At 47.0% G+C, this 16283-nt stretch overlaps 1 protein-coding gene across 1 annotated transcript in view; it reads left to right on the plus strand.

The window, feature by feature from the left end:
• The window catches only part of LOC115079138 (sodium/hydrogen exchanger 10-like), a 947289-nt gene that overhangs the window by 743398 nt on the left and 187608 nt on the right, over window positions 1–16283 (plus strand). Inside the window, exon 10 of the mRNA XM_029582257.1 lies at window positions 4807–5002. Within this exon, the coding sequence (XP_029438117.1) occupies window positions 4807–5002 (196 nt within the window). The remainder of the gene's footprint in view (window positions 1–4806; window positions 5003–16283) is intronic.

Below are 16283 nucleotides of genomic sequence, written 5' to 3' on the forward strand. Positions count from 1 at the left end.
CAAGTTTGGGCGTGTCTAACAGAGAGGGGAGGAGGGAAGGGTTGTGGGGGGAGAATACAGAAGTCTGTTTTTTTTAAAACAAAACTAAAGCCTTGTAGTTTACCATTTGCAAACCTATACCCCCCACTGCTTTCAACTATCCTCTGCCCAGATTTTAGGCTGGCAGGGAGGATTGAGGCAGAGAGGGGCGGAGGGAAGGGGTGTTGTTGGATTCTCCCTGTCTCTGTGTACAGAATGAGTCACAGCTTCCTGCCTGCTGTCTGGTAACTTTTATTGGGGCATGCCTATCTACAGCAAGGGCTTGGAGGGGTGGGCTTGGGCTTCTGGTAACATCACTGGGGGGTTTGGCTTGGGGGTTTGAGTGACAGTGTACCCATAAACTACTCCGGTCCCTGGTCTTTGCAAAAAAAAAAAAAAAAAGCCTGTCTTGCAGTTTGTGCCTATGTGAAACACCTATCTACAGCGAGGGCTTGGAGGGGTGGATTTCTGGTGACATCACTGGGGGGTTTGGCTTGGGGGTTTGAGTGACAGCGTACCCATAAACTACTCCGGTCCCTAGTCTTTGCAAAAAAAACCAAAACCTGTCTTTTGCAAAGTTTGATCCTGCAGTTCATGCAATTCACCACAGGTAGCTTCAATCACTTGTTTTAAAAACCAAATCCTTGTCAACAGAATGAGCCACAGTTTTCCTGCTTCCTACAGCTTGTATTTGTTTGTTTTTTTTAAAACGGAGTGGCTAGAAAAAAGGCATATTTCCTGCAGTTTTCCTGCCTCCTAATAGCTTGTATTTTGTTTGTTTTTTTTTTAAAACATAGTGGCTAGAAAAAAAGCATATTTCCTGCACTGACATCATTACAAGGCATCAGGATGTTCTAGGAGCGCATATTTCGGGACTTTTGTATTGTACTTCTGGTGAAATCATCAAAAACAGCCAGAGTCCATTAATTCTGATGTCATTAAAAAAGTGACGGGACCCTTTCTGATGACGTTTAGGGGGGGTGTTTTTGGGGGGGCGGTGTGGGGTGGACTTCCGGCGATGTCTATACACGCTACGTCACAGGGGGTGTGGCTTGGGGTTGGGGTGTGGGGCGGGGCCATCCGTGACATCATGGGGGCGGTTTGGGGGTGGGGTGTGGGAGGGGCTCCCCATTCACTTCTATTGGGAGGGGAGGAGCATCGATGGGGTCTGGGGCAGGGTCTGGGGCAGGGCCAGGGGCGGAAGGGGTGTGGCCTGGGGCGGAAGGGGTGTGGCCTGGGGTGGAAGGGGTGTGGCCTGGGGGCATGGTCGAGGGTGGGATGAGGCGGGAGGGGGCGTGGCTACATCCCCATTCACTTCTATGGGGAGTGGATGGGTGCGTGGGCGGGGCTTAGACTGGAAGTGAACGCTGATTGGCTGCTGTCATCCTTATCTCACCTGTCAATCAGTTTGATTGATCGTGTACCCATTATACTACTTATGTGAATTGGAGAGAGGCATTCCATGGGGTGAAGTTGGAACTTACAGAGGTACTTTTTGATTTTAAAACATATCCAGGTAAGTTCATCTGCACAAGTTGTGTGCTCATTAAACAAATGTAACTTTCTATAAGTGAGTTTGTGTGCAGGAATTTTCAAAGTGAACTTGTGCATATAAATTTTCTTTGAAAATTTGTAAAGTAGGATTGAATGGGCAATTTTCTCAGTGGAAGGGAGTGGACAGTGGAGTGCCTCAGGGATCTGTATTGGGACCCTTACTGTTCAATATATTTATAAATGATCTAGAAAGAAATACGACGAGTGAGATAATCAAATTTGCAGATGACACAAAATTGTTCAGAGTAGTTAAATCACAAGCAGATTGTGATAAATTGCAGGAAGACCTTGTGAGACTGGAAAATTGGGCATCCAAATGGCAGATGAAATTTAATGTGGATAAGTGCAAGGTGATGCATATAGGGAAAAATAACCCATGCTATAATTACTAGGGATGTGAATCATTTTTTGACGATTTAAAATATCGTCCGATATATTTTAAATCATCAAAAATCGTTAGGGCCACGATACAATACCAATTCCCCCGATTTATCGTCAAAAAATCGTAAATCGGGGGAAGGGGGAGGGCAGGAAAACTGGCACACTAAAACCCCCTAAAACCCACACCGACCCTTTAAATTAAATCCCCCACCCCAAATGCCTTAAATTACCTGGGGGTCCGTAGCGGCGGTCCGTAGCTTAAATTACCCCCGGGTCTGTAGCTAAATCGGGGGAAGGGGAGAGCAGGAAATCCGGCACACGAGATCGTGGTGTCTTCAGCCGGCGCCATTTTGCAAAATGGCCGCCACAAAATGGCGGCGGCCATAGACCAATACGATTCGACGCAGGAGGTCGTTCCGGACCCCCGCTGGACTTTTGGCAAGTCTTGTGGGGGTCAGTAGGCCCCCCCAAGCTGGCCAAAAGTTCCTGGGGGTCCAGCGGGGGCCCTGGAGCGATCTCCTGCCGCGAATCGTTTCCGTACGGAAAATGGCGCCGGCAGGAGATCGACTGCAGGAGGTCGTTCAGCGAGGGTTCCAGACCCCCGCTGAAAGACCTCCTGCAGTCGATCTCCTGCCGGCGCCATTTTCCGTACGGAAACGATTCGCGGCAGGAGATCGCTCCAGGGCCCCCGCTGGACCCCCAGGAACTTTTGGCCAGCTTGGGGGGGCCTCCTGACCCCCACAAGACTTGCCAAAAGTCCAGCGGGGTCCGGAACGACCTCCTGCGTCGAATCGTATTGGTCTATGGCCGCTGCCATTTTGCGGCGGCCATTTTGCAAAATGGCGCCGGCTGAAGACACCACGATCTCGTGTGCCGGATTTCCTGCTCTCTCCCTTCCCCTGATTTAGCTACGGACCCGGGGGTAATTTAAGCTACGGACCGCCGCTACGGACCCCCAGGTAATTTAAGGCATTTGGGGTGGGGGATTTAATTTAAAGGGTCGGGGTGGGTTTTAGGGGGTTTTAGTGTGCCGGGGGTGGGTTTTAGGGGGTTTTAGTGTGCCGCTGGGCCCCCAGGTAATTTAAGGCATTTGGGGGCGGGGTTCGGGAGGGTGGGGGATTTAATTTAAAGGGTCGGGGTGGGTTTTAGGGGGTTTTAGTGCGCCGGTTCACGATTTTAACGATTTTAACGATACTCTAAACACCCAAACGGCGACGATACGATTCCCTCCCCCTCCCAGCCGAAATCGATCATTACGACGATCGAGGACACGATTCACATCTCTAATAATTACACAATGTTGGGTTCCATATTAGGTGCTACAACCCAAGAAAGAGATCTAGGTGTCATAGTGGATAACACATTGAAATCGTCGGTGCAGTGTGCTGCGGCAGTCAAAAAAGCAAACAGAATGTTGGGAATTATTAGAAAAGGAATGATGACTAAAATGGAAAATGTCATAATGCCTCTGTATCGCTCCATGGTGAGACCGCACCTTGAATACTGTGTACAATTCTGGTCGCCGCATCTCAAAAAAGATATAATTGCGATGGAGAAGGTACAGAGAAGGGTTACCAAAATGATAAGGGGAATGGAACAACTCCCCTATGAGGAAAGACTAAAGAGGTTAGGACTTTTCAGCTTGGAGAAGAGACGACTGAGGGGGGATATGATAGAGGTGTTTAAAATCATGAGAGGTCTAGAACGGGTAGATGTGAATCGGTTATTTACTCTTTCGGATAGTAGAAAGACTAGGGGGCACTCCATGAAGTTAGCATGGGGCACATTTAAAACTAATCGGAGAAAGTTCTTTTTTACTCAACGCACAATTAAACTCTGGAATTTGTTGCCAGAGGATGTGGTTAGTGCAGTTAGTATAGCTGTGTTTAAAAAGGATTGGATAAGTTCTTGGAGGAGAAGTCCATTATCTGCTATTAAGTTCACTTAGAGAATAGCCACTGCCATTAGCAATGGTAACATGGAATAGACTTAGTTTTTGGGTACTTGCCATACTTCTTATGGCCTGGATTGGCCACTGTTGGAAACAGGATGCTGGGCTTGATGGACCCTTGGTCTGACCCACTATGGCATTTTCTTATGTTCTTATGTTTGCATGTAAAAGGTATGTACAGACATTATCCAATCATGCACAGTTGTAAAATTACTCTCATAAAGTGAAAATTCCAAGGAATAAAATTTGCTATCAAAAGATTGTGTACAAAGTATTGCAAAATTTGTGTGTGCTTTACACTTATCCTTTAAGGTAAAAGTTCCAAAGCACTTTTATGAAGAATCTTGTAGGGTCATTCATTATTTTGCAATGGTATTATTTAAATTAGGGGAAGGGGAGGGGTTTGGGCGGGGTTTGGGCAGAGTTATCTCCCAGCAGCACTGCGGGTGATAATGTTTTTCACATTATCACCAGCAGCACCATAGGAAATAACTACACCGTGGCACTATGGGACGATAGTGTGTGGTGCGGCCGCACTACGGCAGACAAAACCGCACCGCCATGATGCAGCTGACTGCCCACTAATGCCTCCCTGCCCCTTTTTTTTTGCGACTCATCATTCTTCTAGGGATATAAGTTGTAGGAAATTAGTCTTGGGCAGAAAAAATGATCTATTTAAAAATATGCAGGTTGGTTGCATTTTGTTTGCCTCATCCTTAAATCCAAACCAAGGTGTGTAAGACAAAGCTACATATAAACAGGTTAGCAGTACATAATAATAATAAGCATTGTTAGTGCCCTGAAATGCATGTGGATGCTGTTTTGCTCTTTTTTAAATCAAAGTACATTATAATTTCAAAAACTTGAAAATAATACTTATTTACTTAAATCTGTTTTTTTAGGATCAAGATGTTAAATATATGTTACTATCTAGTACATAGCGAAGCGTTTGAATTCACAATATATATTTTGATAGCTATGAATACTTTTCCCTTAATACTGGATTTCATACCAACTTTAAATGATGTGTATCATGAAGAACTAGATATTCTCAACTACATTTTCATTACTGTATTCGTTCTGGAAGCATTGTTAAAGGTACAGTATACAATTTCCAAGGTTAATGCTACTATTACTTTATTGGGGTTTCCTAGAGATGCTTCCAATTTTAATCCATTCATAAATGAGCATGGGGGATGCTGAATCAGGGTTGAGCAAGTACATCAGTGTAAAGGAGACTCTGCGAGGGAATGGGGAAAAAGGAGGAATTAATGCTTACTTAAAAATGAATAAATTGGGCAATGGTAGCCCAGTGGCAGCACTATAAACTGCTATAAGGGAAACCTGAGTTCAAAACAGGAATATAACTTGTGCAGCTTGGGTCAGTCAGGACAGAGGAGTTGCAGAGACAGTCTGCATACTAGCTAACTCATAAATTCACTTGTGTTGGGTTTTGGAGGGAACTATTGTCCATGCCTTACTTAGTCAGAGAATGGTCACTACAATGACTGGAGTCACTGAACTACACAGGTGAGAAAGAAGGCTCTTGGTGCTGCAACCCAATCAGAGTAGGTTCCAGTTATGCTAGAATCCCAAGAGAAGAGAAGTAAATTATGGGCAAAAATGAATGGCTAATTTATTTGGTACAAATAAGACCCTCTAAATTATTATTTTTATTTGTGATGACTTTAAAAAAAGTACAAGCTCAGAGACAAATTCAAAGAAGAATCTTTTCAAAACTGAAAGCTCTGAAGAAAGCAGCCCATATTTTATTATCCAGAAAAACACTGCAGACACTATAAGAATTTTATGGACACCTGCAGATGATTACAAGAAGCATGTTTGCTTTACTTAGAGCATCCTGAAAATAGCTTAGTCACAAAAGGAATGCTCAAATATTCATACAGAAATGTATAATGTTTTTAGTGCTGCCATCTTAGAATCAATTCAAATTCTTAGTCCAGCTGAGTAAGAGGCGACAAGGGGAAGTGATAAAAGGGAGGGTTTACCAGTAGTTTGGTGCAGGGATCAGTGCTTGGTCCAGTTCTCTTCAACATTTTTGTCAGTGATAATGCTTAAGGGCTATCAGGAATTTTCCTTTTTGCAGATGATTCTAAAATCAGCAACAAGATAAAATATCCTGGAAGATGTGGAAAATATAAAGAAAATCTAGTGAAGCTTGAGGAATGGGCTTGTCACGGCCTGGCTGGCCAATTTAAGAATGTTCCCAAGCGGGGGGGGGGGGGGGGGGGGGAGCAGGAATCATAAATAGGCAGGTCTGGCATATAGAAACATAGAAACATAGAAATGATGGCAGAAGAAGACTAAACGGTCCATCCAGTCTGCCCAGCAAGCTTTCACTTTTTTTCCCCCATACTTATCTGTTACTCTTGTCCCTTTTGTTCTATTTCCCTTCCACCCCACCATTGATCTATTTCCCTTCCACCCTCACCATCGATATAGTTAGCAGTGCTGGAGCTCCATCTAAGGGACGTATCTAGCTAATTGGTTAGGGGTATCAGTGCTGGAGGTGCATCTAAGTGAAGTATCTAGCTAATTGTTTAGGGGTAGTAACCGCCATCATAGCAAGCTACTCCCATACATGTTTATCCAGCCTGTGCAACTCAGTCCTTGTTGGTTGTTGTCCGAATATGTGGTCTTCTGCAGGAGTTAGGAGCAGGCAAGACCAGTGTAGATCTGCTGCCTGACCAGCCACCTTCCCTTCAGGTTGAGCCCTCTGTGTTATGGGTTATGGACCCTTGGGCCGGCCTGCGGATGATGAAGGAGCGTATAGAAGATCTCCACAGAAGATGTAGTGGCCGGGAGGCGGAATGGAGCCAGGAGACCAATCAGGATCTTCACCACTGGAAGCCCGAGGTCCCCCCAGGAGGAGCCCGTGAGGACCCGAGCCGCTTGGACTTAGGCATGGTCTCCTGGAGATGAAAGTCCAAGATGAAATCCGGATGTCACAGAGATGGCTGAGAGCAGGATGGAGGGACGGTCCGAAGGTCAGGACTAGAGGTAGACAGGAGTATCCAGAAGAAGTACCGAATCAGGAACCAGGGAGACAGGCCGAAGGATCAGAAACTGAAGCCGGGTCAGGAACCAAGGCAGGATCAGGAACGGAAGCTGGATCAGGAATGGAAGATGGATCAGGAGCACAGGCTGGAACTGCAACTTGAAAACTCCAGAGAGCGAACCTCGTTGCATGGCGAAGCTCTGAGGCAGGAACTGGGTTTAAATACCCTGCCGGCATCTGATGTCACTCCGGGGGCCGGCCGAGGTTTCCCACCACTGTCCCTTTAAATTCTGCTTCCTTGCGCGTGCCTAAGGGGCGGGGCCATAGCACAGAGCTCGGCGGCATCTCCCTTGTGGAAACGCTGCCACAGAGAAAGGCCTGTGAAGGCCCGAAAAGCGTCGGGGACTGCGGCTGCTTGCCGGGGCGGTCTGGAGAAGGTAAGAGCCCGGTCACAGGACCCACAACCGGGATCGCAACAGTACCCACCTCTTATGTCCCCTCCTTGGAGGTCCGGGCTTACCAGGATGATCCAGATGACACTGGTGCAGGAGGGATTTGTCCAAAATGTTGCTGGCTGGTTCCTAGGTATTGTCCTCAGGACCACATCCCTCCCAAGATAATAGGTACTCCCACCGACGATGATGGAAGCACACATCCAGTACCTCACGGATTTGGAAATTAGTCTCTGCTGTTGTGGGTATCTCCAGTGAGTCAGGAGTTTTACGATGAAATTTGGAGAGAATCACAGGCTTGAGTAGAGAAACGTGGAATACATTATGAATTCTTAATGTAGTGGGAAGATGTAACCGATAGGACATGCTCCCACTCTCTCAGCCACTCTGAATGGTCCGAAGAATTTAGGTGCCAGGCGCCTAGAAGGTAGAAGAAGGTGAATATTCTTGGTGCTTAGCCAAACCTTGTCTCCTGGCAGGAACACTGGAGCTGGATGACGATGTCAATCGGTGAATCTTTTAGCTGTAGCAGCCGTGTGCCGGAGCTTCTCTTGAATTGAGTTCCATAGGGCATGAAATTGCTGAGCTGACATTTGGGCTGCCGGAGATGGAACCACTAATGGGATTGGTAAGGGTAGTTTGGGTTGCTTTTCATACACTAGCTGGAATGGAGAGTTTCCTGTGGACGAATGAGTATGATTATTATATGAGAATTCGGCCCATGGTAGCAGGGATACCCAATTATCCTGTCTTTCTGTTGCGAAGGTTCGCAGGAAAGTCTTTAGGGAACGATTAGTACATTCTGCTTGTCCATTACTCTGGGGATGAAATGCAGAGGTGAGATCCAACTGGATCCCAAATTACTTGCACAGAGACCCTCCAGTATCTCGCTGTAAACTGCGGACCTCGTCAGACACGATATGCAGAGGCAACCATTAATTCAGAAGATGTGTGCGTGAAGAGTTGGCCAACTCGGTGCGGAAGGAAGTTTAGATGCGGAACAAAGTGGGCCATCTTGGAAAATCGGTCCACAGTGACCCAAATGAATGTCGTTCCCCTCAGAAGTGGGTTAGATCCCACTACAAAATCTGTGGATAGATGTGTCCAGGGTTTCACTGGAATTGGCAGGGATTGTAGAAGACCCCCAAGGATGGCCTGGTAAGGGCTTCTGTTTAGCACAAGTCGGGCAAAAACTGACATCCATGTAGACGTCATGTCCCATGCGATGGCCACCAATAGTATCGAGACAGGAGTTCCAGAGTTTTTTATTCTCCCCTGATGTCTGGCGGGTGAGAGAGTCATGTGCCCATGAATAACCTTTTCTCCTAAGATGACGTGGAACCACAGTCTTGCCTACTGGGACTATGTCTGAGCTTGCCACACTATCCCTTACTTGGTCTAAGATGTACTGAGGTGGGTTACCCACTTCTTCAAGCTCAGTGGTACAGGATAACGTGTCAGCCAGTATATTCTTGGTTGTCGGCCTGTAGCATAAGAGAAATCAAAGCGGTTGAAGAATAGAGACCAGCAGGCTTGCCTGGGGTCAGACACTGAGCACGGTTATAAGGAATTCTAAATTCTTGTGATCTGTATATACTACAATAGGGTGTTGGGCCCCTTCCAACCACTGCCTCCATCTTCCAAATGCCAATTTGATGGTAGGAGCTCTTATCCCCAATACCATAGTTTCTTTTAGCTGCAGAAAACCTTCGGGAGAAGCAGGAGGCACGGAAATAATTTACCTTTGCTGGAAACTTGGCTGAGAATTGCACCCACTGCAATTTCGGAAGCATCCACCTCCACAATGAAAGGTCGCTGAAGATCTGGGTGATGTAAACAAGTGTCTAATAAGAAGGCCTCTTTCAAGTCCTCGAATGCTCAGCATGCAGCCAAGGGCCATTTTCTTGGTGTCAGCCCTCTCTTCGTAAGAGCTGTGAGAGGAGCAACCTTTTGGGAGTAGTGAGGTATGAACTGCCTATAGAAGTCTGCAAACTCCAGAAAGCATTGGAGGACTTTTATTCCCACAGGCTGAGGCCATTCTTGGATGGCGGACACTTTGTCTGGATCCATATGGAATCCTGTAGCTGACACATTGTAGCCAAGAAAGGAAATGACTCTTCTCAAACAGGCATTTTTCCAAGTTTTCAAACTAGACGATTCTGTCAGGATTTGTAAGATCTGTCTTTACATGTTGACGATTGAGTAGCCAAATCTTTAGAATAAATTAAGATATTGTCTAGATAAACAATAACAGATGAGTGAAGTATTTCCTGAAGAGTACCTCGTTCATCAAGTTTTGGAAGACCGCTGGAGGCATTGCATAGCTTGAAAGGCATATCAAAGTATTTGTAATGTCGTCTCGGTATTAAAGGTGGTCTTCCATTCGTCCCCGGGACGGATTTGCACAAGGTTGTAAGCTCCACAAAGATCGAGCTTAGTGAATACCTTAGCCCCTTGCTATCTGACAAGGGAGTTCAGGAATAAGAGGGTAACGGATAACGATCTCATCATGTGATAGCATTCAGTCCTCTATAATCAATGCAGGGCCAGAGGGACCTGTCCTTCTTCCCACAAAGAAGAAGCCCACTCCAGCTGGCGACTTGAGGGGCGGATGAATCCACAGGCAAGGTTCTCTGTGATATATTTTGACATAGCTTGTGCCTCCGGAAGGGGACAACGGATAAACGCTTCCTCTGGGTGGAGTGGTACCAGGTAGTAAATCAATAGGACAGTCGAACGGACAATGCTGTGGTAGTAGCTCCACCTTTTCATTGGAAAAATATATCTGTAAAATCCGCATATTGGGAAGGTAGAGCTAGCGAAGTGGTCATCAATGTAACTCCAGGCCGAGGCAGAGACAGTAGGCAGGTCGAGAAACAATCCGAACTCCAGGCTGCCACTTAAAGGATATCGCACTGGATAACAGGGAAGTGTCTTTGGAGCCAGGGTAACCCCAACACGATGGGTGGACTGCTTTTTCTAAGACCAAAAAAGCTATCTTTTTGGTGTGAAGAACTCTGGTACGTAGAGTTACTGGTGCAGTAGAGGCTGAGACACACCCGGGAAGCAGAGTGCCACGAATGGAAGTAATCCGCAGTGGTGGGTTATAAGGGAGAGCCGGAATCTAAAGTTGCCGTACCAAGTCAGACAAAATAAAGTTCCCCTCCTGCCCCTGAGTCAATAAAGGCGAGGGTAGAAAAGGTCCCTCTAGGATACTCAATGGTACTGGGGACCGTACACTTGAGGAGCAGGATTAATGCAGCCTAGGGACAGCTCCTCTGTGGCACCTAGGCTTTTGAAAGTTTTCTGAACGCTCTTTACACTGGGCTAGGAACTGGTCCTTGTTGCCGCAGTATAGGCAGAGACCCAGGGTCGACGTCGCCTTCTTCCTCTGGAGTCAGAGAGCTTCGTCCCAACTGCATGGGCTCTTCTGCATGAGAATCAGTATGGGAGTTCGACTGAGGTGGATGAGGCATCAGAGGCCTGGCAGAATGCTGGGGCCAACGAGACATGTCTCCGGGGGCGATGAACCTCACGGCCCTCTGTTTTGAAGTCGGCGGACGCTTCTACCACTAGATCGATCAGGTTGTTGAGATCATCTGGAGGTCTATGGCTGCCAGTTAGTCCCTTATGTGAGCAGATAATCCCTCTAAGAATATTGCCTCTCCAGCTGTCCTCTCACCAACCAACTCGGTGGCCAGAGTACAAAACTGAATGGACGTAATCTGCCAGTGACTGAGACCCCTGGCGAGCTGCAAAAGTTCCCTGGTGCAGTGGATTGAGTGCTAGCTCATCAAATACCTGTTTAAAGTTTGAACAACAAATTGCTGGAAGTTACTCAGCATGGGATCATTGTGCTCCCACAAAGGCGAAGCCCAGGGACAAGGTTCCTCCCATCGAGTAATGACAGGATGAAACGACTTTCACTAGGTCAGACGGAAAACATGCATTCGGCAAGCAGAGAAAACCTTATATAGCAATTGGTTTTAGGAAACCCTGTCAGTGTTTAGCCTCACCAGAGTAGCAAGGAGGAACCGGTAACTGTGTGGAAGCTGCTGGCCCAGGAACTGGAATCGGAGGGATGCACCGGAGGAACCTCTGTGGATTAGCATCCAAGTGATTAGCCAATCGCTCAACGGTGGCTGCCAGGATGTCCAAACAGTGCTGCTGCTGTTGCAGTTGTTGTGCCATTCCCAGAATGGCCTGTAGCCCTGAAATATCTGCCGGTCCATGGCCTTGCAAACTGTTATAGGTTGTGGACCCTTGTGCCGGCCTGCGGATGATGAAGGAGTGTATAGAAGAAGATCTCCGCAGAAGATGTAGTGGCCGGGAGGTGGAATGGAGCCAGGAGACCAATCAGGAGCTTTACCACTGGAAGCCTGAGGTCCCCCCAGGAGGAGCCCTTGAGGACCCGAGCTGCTTGGATTTAGGCCCGGTCTCCTGGAGATGAAAGTCAAGATGAAAAGCCGGATAGAGCCAGGAGACCAATCAGGAGCTTCACCACTGGAAGCCCGAGGTCCCCCCAGGAGGAGCCTGTGAGGACCCGAGCCGCTTGGACTTAGGCGTGGTCTCCTGGAGATGAAAGTCCAAGATGAAATCCGGATGTCGTAGAGATGGCCGAGAGCAGGACGGAGGGACGGTCCAAAGGTCAGGGCTGGAGGCAGACAGGAGTATCCAGAAGACATACCGAATCAGGAACCAGGGAGACAGGCTGAAGGATCAGAAACATAAGCTGGGTCAGGAACCAAGGCAGGATCAGGAGTGGAAGCTGGATCAGGAACTGAAGCTGGATCAGGAACACAGGCTGGAACTGCAACTTGAAAAGTCCAGGAAGCAAGCCTCGTTGCAAGGCAAAGCTCTGAGGCAGGAACTGGGTTTAAATACCCTGCCGGCGTCTGATGTCACTCCGGGGTCCAGCCAAGGTTTCTTGCCACTGTCCCTTTAAATTCTGCTTCCTTGCATGTGTGTGCCTAAGGCATGGGGCTGTGGCACAGAGCTCAGCGGCGTCTCCCTCGTGGAGACGCTGCTGCGGAGAAAGGCCTTTGAAGGCCCGAAAAGCATCGGGGACTGCGGCTGCTTGCAGGGGCGGTCTGGAGGAGGTAAGAGTCCAGTCGCAGGACCCGCGACCGGGATCGCAACACTCTGGTGCTGGTGGCTGGCAGCTCTGAAGGGCAGTGCACAGGGACTGGAACAGGGTATTCACTGGAACAGGGAGCGCATAGGCAAGATATAAGTCAGGCTAGAACAGACAGAAATAGGTTATTCACTGGAGCTTGACATAGAATAGTCAAGCTAGGCCACAGGAAGGCCTGGTCAAAGAAAAGGCAGGGCAAGGGCAGTGCAAGGAATACATGCAGACAGGATAGGCTACTGGGAGGCCTGGACAAAGGCAAGAGCCATGTGGAGACCCATGGGGAACAGGGTATTCACTGGAACAGAAGAGCCATAGGGTGCAGAAGAGCTATTGGGCCACCTGGGGACCCACAGGGAGCAGAGGAACCACTGGGAGATCCATAGGAAACCAGAGCATAACTGGAAAACACAGACAAGAGAGGTCCTGGAAGGCCTAGATAGGACAGGACACAGATTACAGGCAGAGAGGATAGGCCCCAACAAAACAAGGACAAGACAAAGAGCATAATTCAGAGACAGGGCAGGTAGGCTAGGAAGCCCAAACATGGCAGGAGCTATACAAGAGCAAAAGCAAGGTAAAACAAGAGTATCAGAACAAAGAACAAGGTCAAGGTTAAACAGGCAATAGCACAAGAACAAGTGGGCCAAAAGACAGTGAGGAAAACTCCATGCTGAGGCAGGGAGGTTCTTATAGGGCTGGCCTTGCTGCATCATACAGATCTGTGCATGGCCTAGTGAGAACCCCTACTGGTGTTGGGGGCTGCCTAGCAGCCAGATTTGTGCAGGGCTAGAGGCTAGCAGCTAAAATGTAATGCCAAAATATGCAGAGTCATGCATTTGGGTTAGAAAATCCCAAAGTTGTTGAACAGTATAGGCAGTAAAGTTTTATGCACAAAACAAGAATGGAATCTGGGAGTGATAATATCTGCTGACCATTAGGTGACCAAACAGGTTGATAAGATGACCACAAAGCCAGAAATGATGCATAATGCATAACGAGAGGAATAGCCAGCAGGTAAATAAAGTGATAATGCTTCTGTATAAGTCTCTGGTAAGATTTCATTTGGAAAACCTTGTACAGTTCTGGAGATCACACCTTCCAAAAGATATTCTTGGGGAGAGCTAAGGAAAAAGCTTAAATTAGCTAGCCAAATCTGGGGGAGGATCTGTTCAAAATCAATAGCAGATAGTGTCCAGTGAACAGCCCTGGCCAAGTGTTAACTGTTTAACTCCCTCCCATCCTCCCTTCTACCCACCCACCCCTAGGTTTGTTTTTCTGATATACTCTGCCTAAATACATAATTGGCAACAAGATAAATTAGAAATTTGGTATTTCCTTAGGTGTTATACATCAAATAAATTTACCAAAATGAGGACTATCCAATGTAACTATTAGGGATGTGAATAGTTTTTTGACGATTTAAAACAATCGTCAGATATATTTTAAATCATCAAAAATCGTTAGAGCCGCGATACAATAACAATTCCCCCGATTTATCGTCAAAAATCGTACATCGGGGGAGGGGGGAGGGCGGGAAAACCGGCACACCAAAACAACCCTAAAACCCACCCCGACCCTAAAAGAAATCCCCCACCCTCCTGAACCCCCCCAAAATGTTTTAAATTACCTGGGGTCCAGTGTGTGTGTGTGGGGGGGGGTCCCGGCACGATCTTCCACTCTCGGGCCACGGCTGCGTTAAGAGAAATGGCGCCGGTGGCCCTTTGCCCTTGCCATATGACAGGGCAAAGGTAGCGCCGGCGCCATTTTGGTTCCTGTGACCTGACGTCATGAGTGCAAGAGATCGCTCACTGGACCCCGCTGGACCCCCAGGGACTTTTGGCCAGCTTGGGGGGGCCTCCTGACCCCCACAAGACTTGCCAAAAGTTCAGCGGGGGTCCGGGAGCGGACCTTCTGCACTCGGGCCGATTTGCCAATATTCAAAATGGCGCCGGCGCTACCTTTGCCCTCACTATGTCGACATAGTGCGGGGGTTCGGGAGGGTGGGGGATTTGTTTTAAAGGGTCGGGGTGGGTTTTAGGGTTGTTTGGTGTGCCGGTTTTCCCGCCCTCCCCCCTCCCCCGATAAAACGATTTTTTAATTTAAAAAACTAAGACGATCAGATTCCCCCCCCCTTCAGCCAAAATCGATCGTTAAGACGATCGATCACACGATTCACATCCCTAATATATATATATATATATATATATATATATATATATAAAGCTTACATGTTTCCAAAGGATCAACCTATGCTGTCATGTCCGGAGGCCCACACTCCCTCTCTCTCTAATTGTTATTTCTCCTTATACACTAAATGCATGGGAAAGCAGCGATGTTCTCTCTCTCTGAATTCTTATCAGTTTCAGGCACAGCTTCAGTCTCTCAGGCTTTAGTTTATTATTATTATTATTATTATTATTATTATTAATAAAGGCTTTTATATACCGACTTTCTTGATACAAATCAAATCAACTCGGTTTACATCGAACTAAGCAGTAACTATAACCAACCATTCAACAAGAGACAATTTAAAAGGAGCATAAAGTTACATTATAACAAGAATGCCTTAACTGGGAGTGGGAAAAAAAGAAAGGGAGAACGAAGATAAAGTACTATATACAATAGAGTATGGGAGGGAGGCAAAGAGCCGACCTCATGATAATTTGTGAGCATAATTTAGCGTTTGTTTATTTACATAAGTGATGGGACAATTCTAGGTCAGTCTGTTGGGCTAGTGGTGGGGAAGGCTCGGCAGAACAGCCATGTCTTTAGTTTATTTTTGAAAGTTAGTAGACAAGTTTCCTGCCTAAGATCCGGAGGCATGGCGTTCCAGATAGAGGGACCTGTGATAGAGAATGTCCTGTCTCTGATATTTGAGTGGTGTACAAATTTGATTGGAGGAACATGTAAAGATCCCTTGTAGGCATCCCTTAAGGGTCTGGCCGTGGAGTGCAATTTGAGAGGGTGTAGTAGATCAAGAGGGGTCTGATGGTGAATATTTTTGTGGATAATTGTCAGTGATTTATGGAGAATTCTGAAGTTTACTGGGAGCCAGTGAAGATCTTTTAGAATAGGAGAGATATGCGCTCTCCGATTGGTATTCGTCAAAATCTCGCCACTGCATTTGGAGCAGCTGGAGGGGTTTTATAGTAGAAGCCGGGAGACCTTGCAGTAGTCTATTTTGGAGAACAGAATGGCTTGGAGGACAGATCTGAAGTAGTAATGGAATAGTAGCGGTTTGAGTTTCTTGAGTACTTGTAGCTTGTAGAAGCACTCCTTTGTGGTGTGTTTTATAAATTGCTTAAGGTTCAGGTGACTATCAATTATGACTCCGAGATCTCTAGCGTGGGATATTTGTATGTTGGATTGCAGTTGGTGATGGAAGGGACTGCCTTCTGGGGAGATTAGCAATAGTTCTGTCTTGGACGTGTTGAGCACCAGGTTGAGGCTTGAAAGGTGATGGTTGATCGTTTGCAGGTGAGAGTTCCATAGCTTGAGTGTTGAGTCCAGTGAATTGGATATGGGGATTAAAATTTGGACGTCGTCTGCATATATGAAGAACTTAAGTTTTAGATGTGAGAGTAAATGCAGAGAGGGAGTATGTATATGTTAAACAGGGTGGGCGATAAGGAGGAGCTCTGGGGACTCCGAATGGGGCGTTAGTGTGAGATGATTCCTTGTTATTGATTTTAACCTATAGCCTCTATGCTAAGGAAGGAGTCGAACCATCTAAGAGCTGATCCTGCAATTCCTATGTCTGATAGCCGGTTTAGC

This window comes from Rhinatrema bivittatum, chromosome 17 (assembly GCF_901001135.1).
Source record: "Rhinatrema bivittatum chromosome 17, aRhiBiv1.1, whole genome shotgun sequence".
Classification (NCBI taxonomy): domain Eukaryota; kingdom Metazoa; phylum Chordata; class Amphibia; order Gymnophiona; family Rhinatrematidae; genus Rhinatrema; species Rhinatrema bivittatum.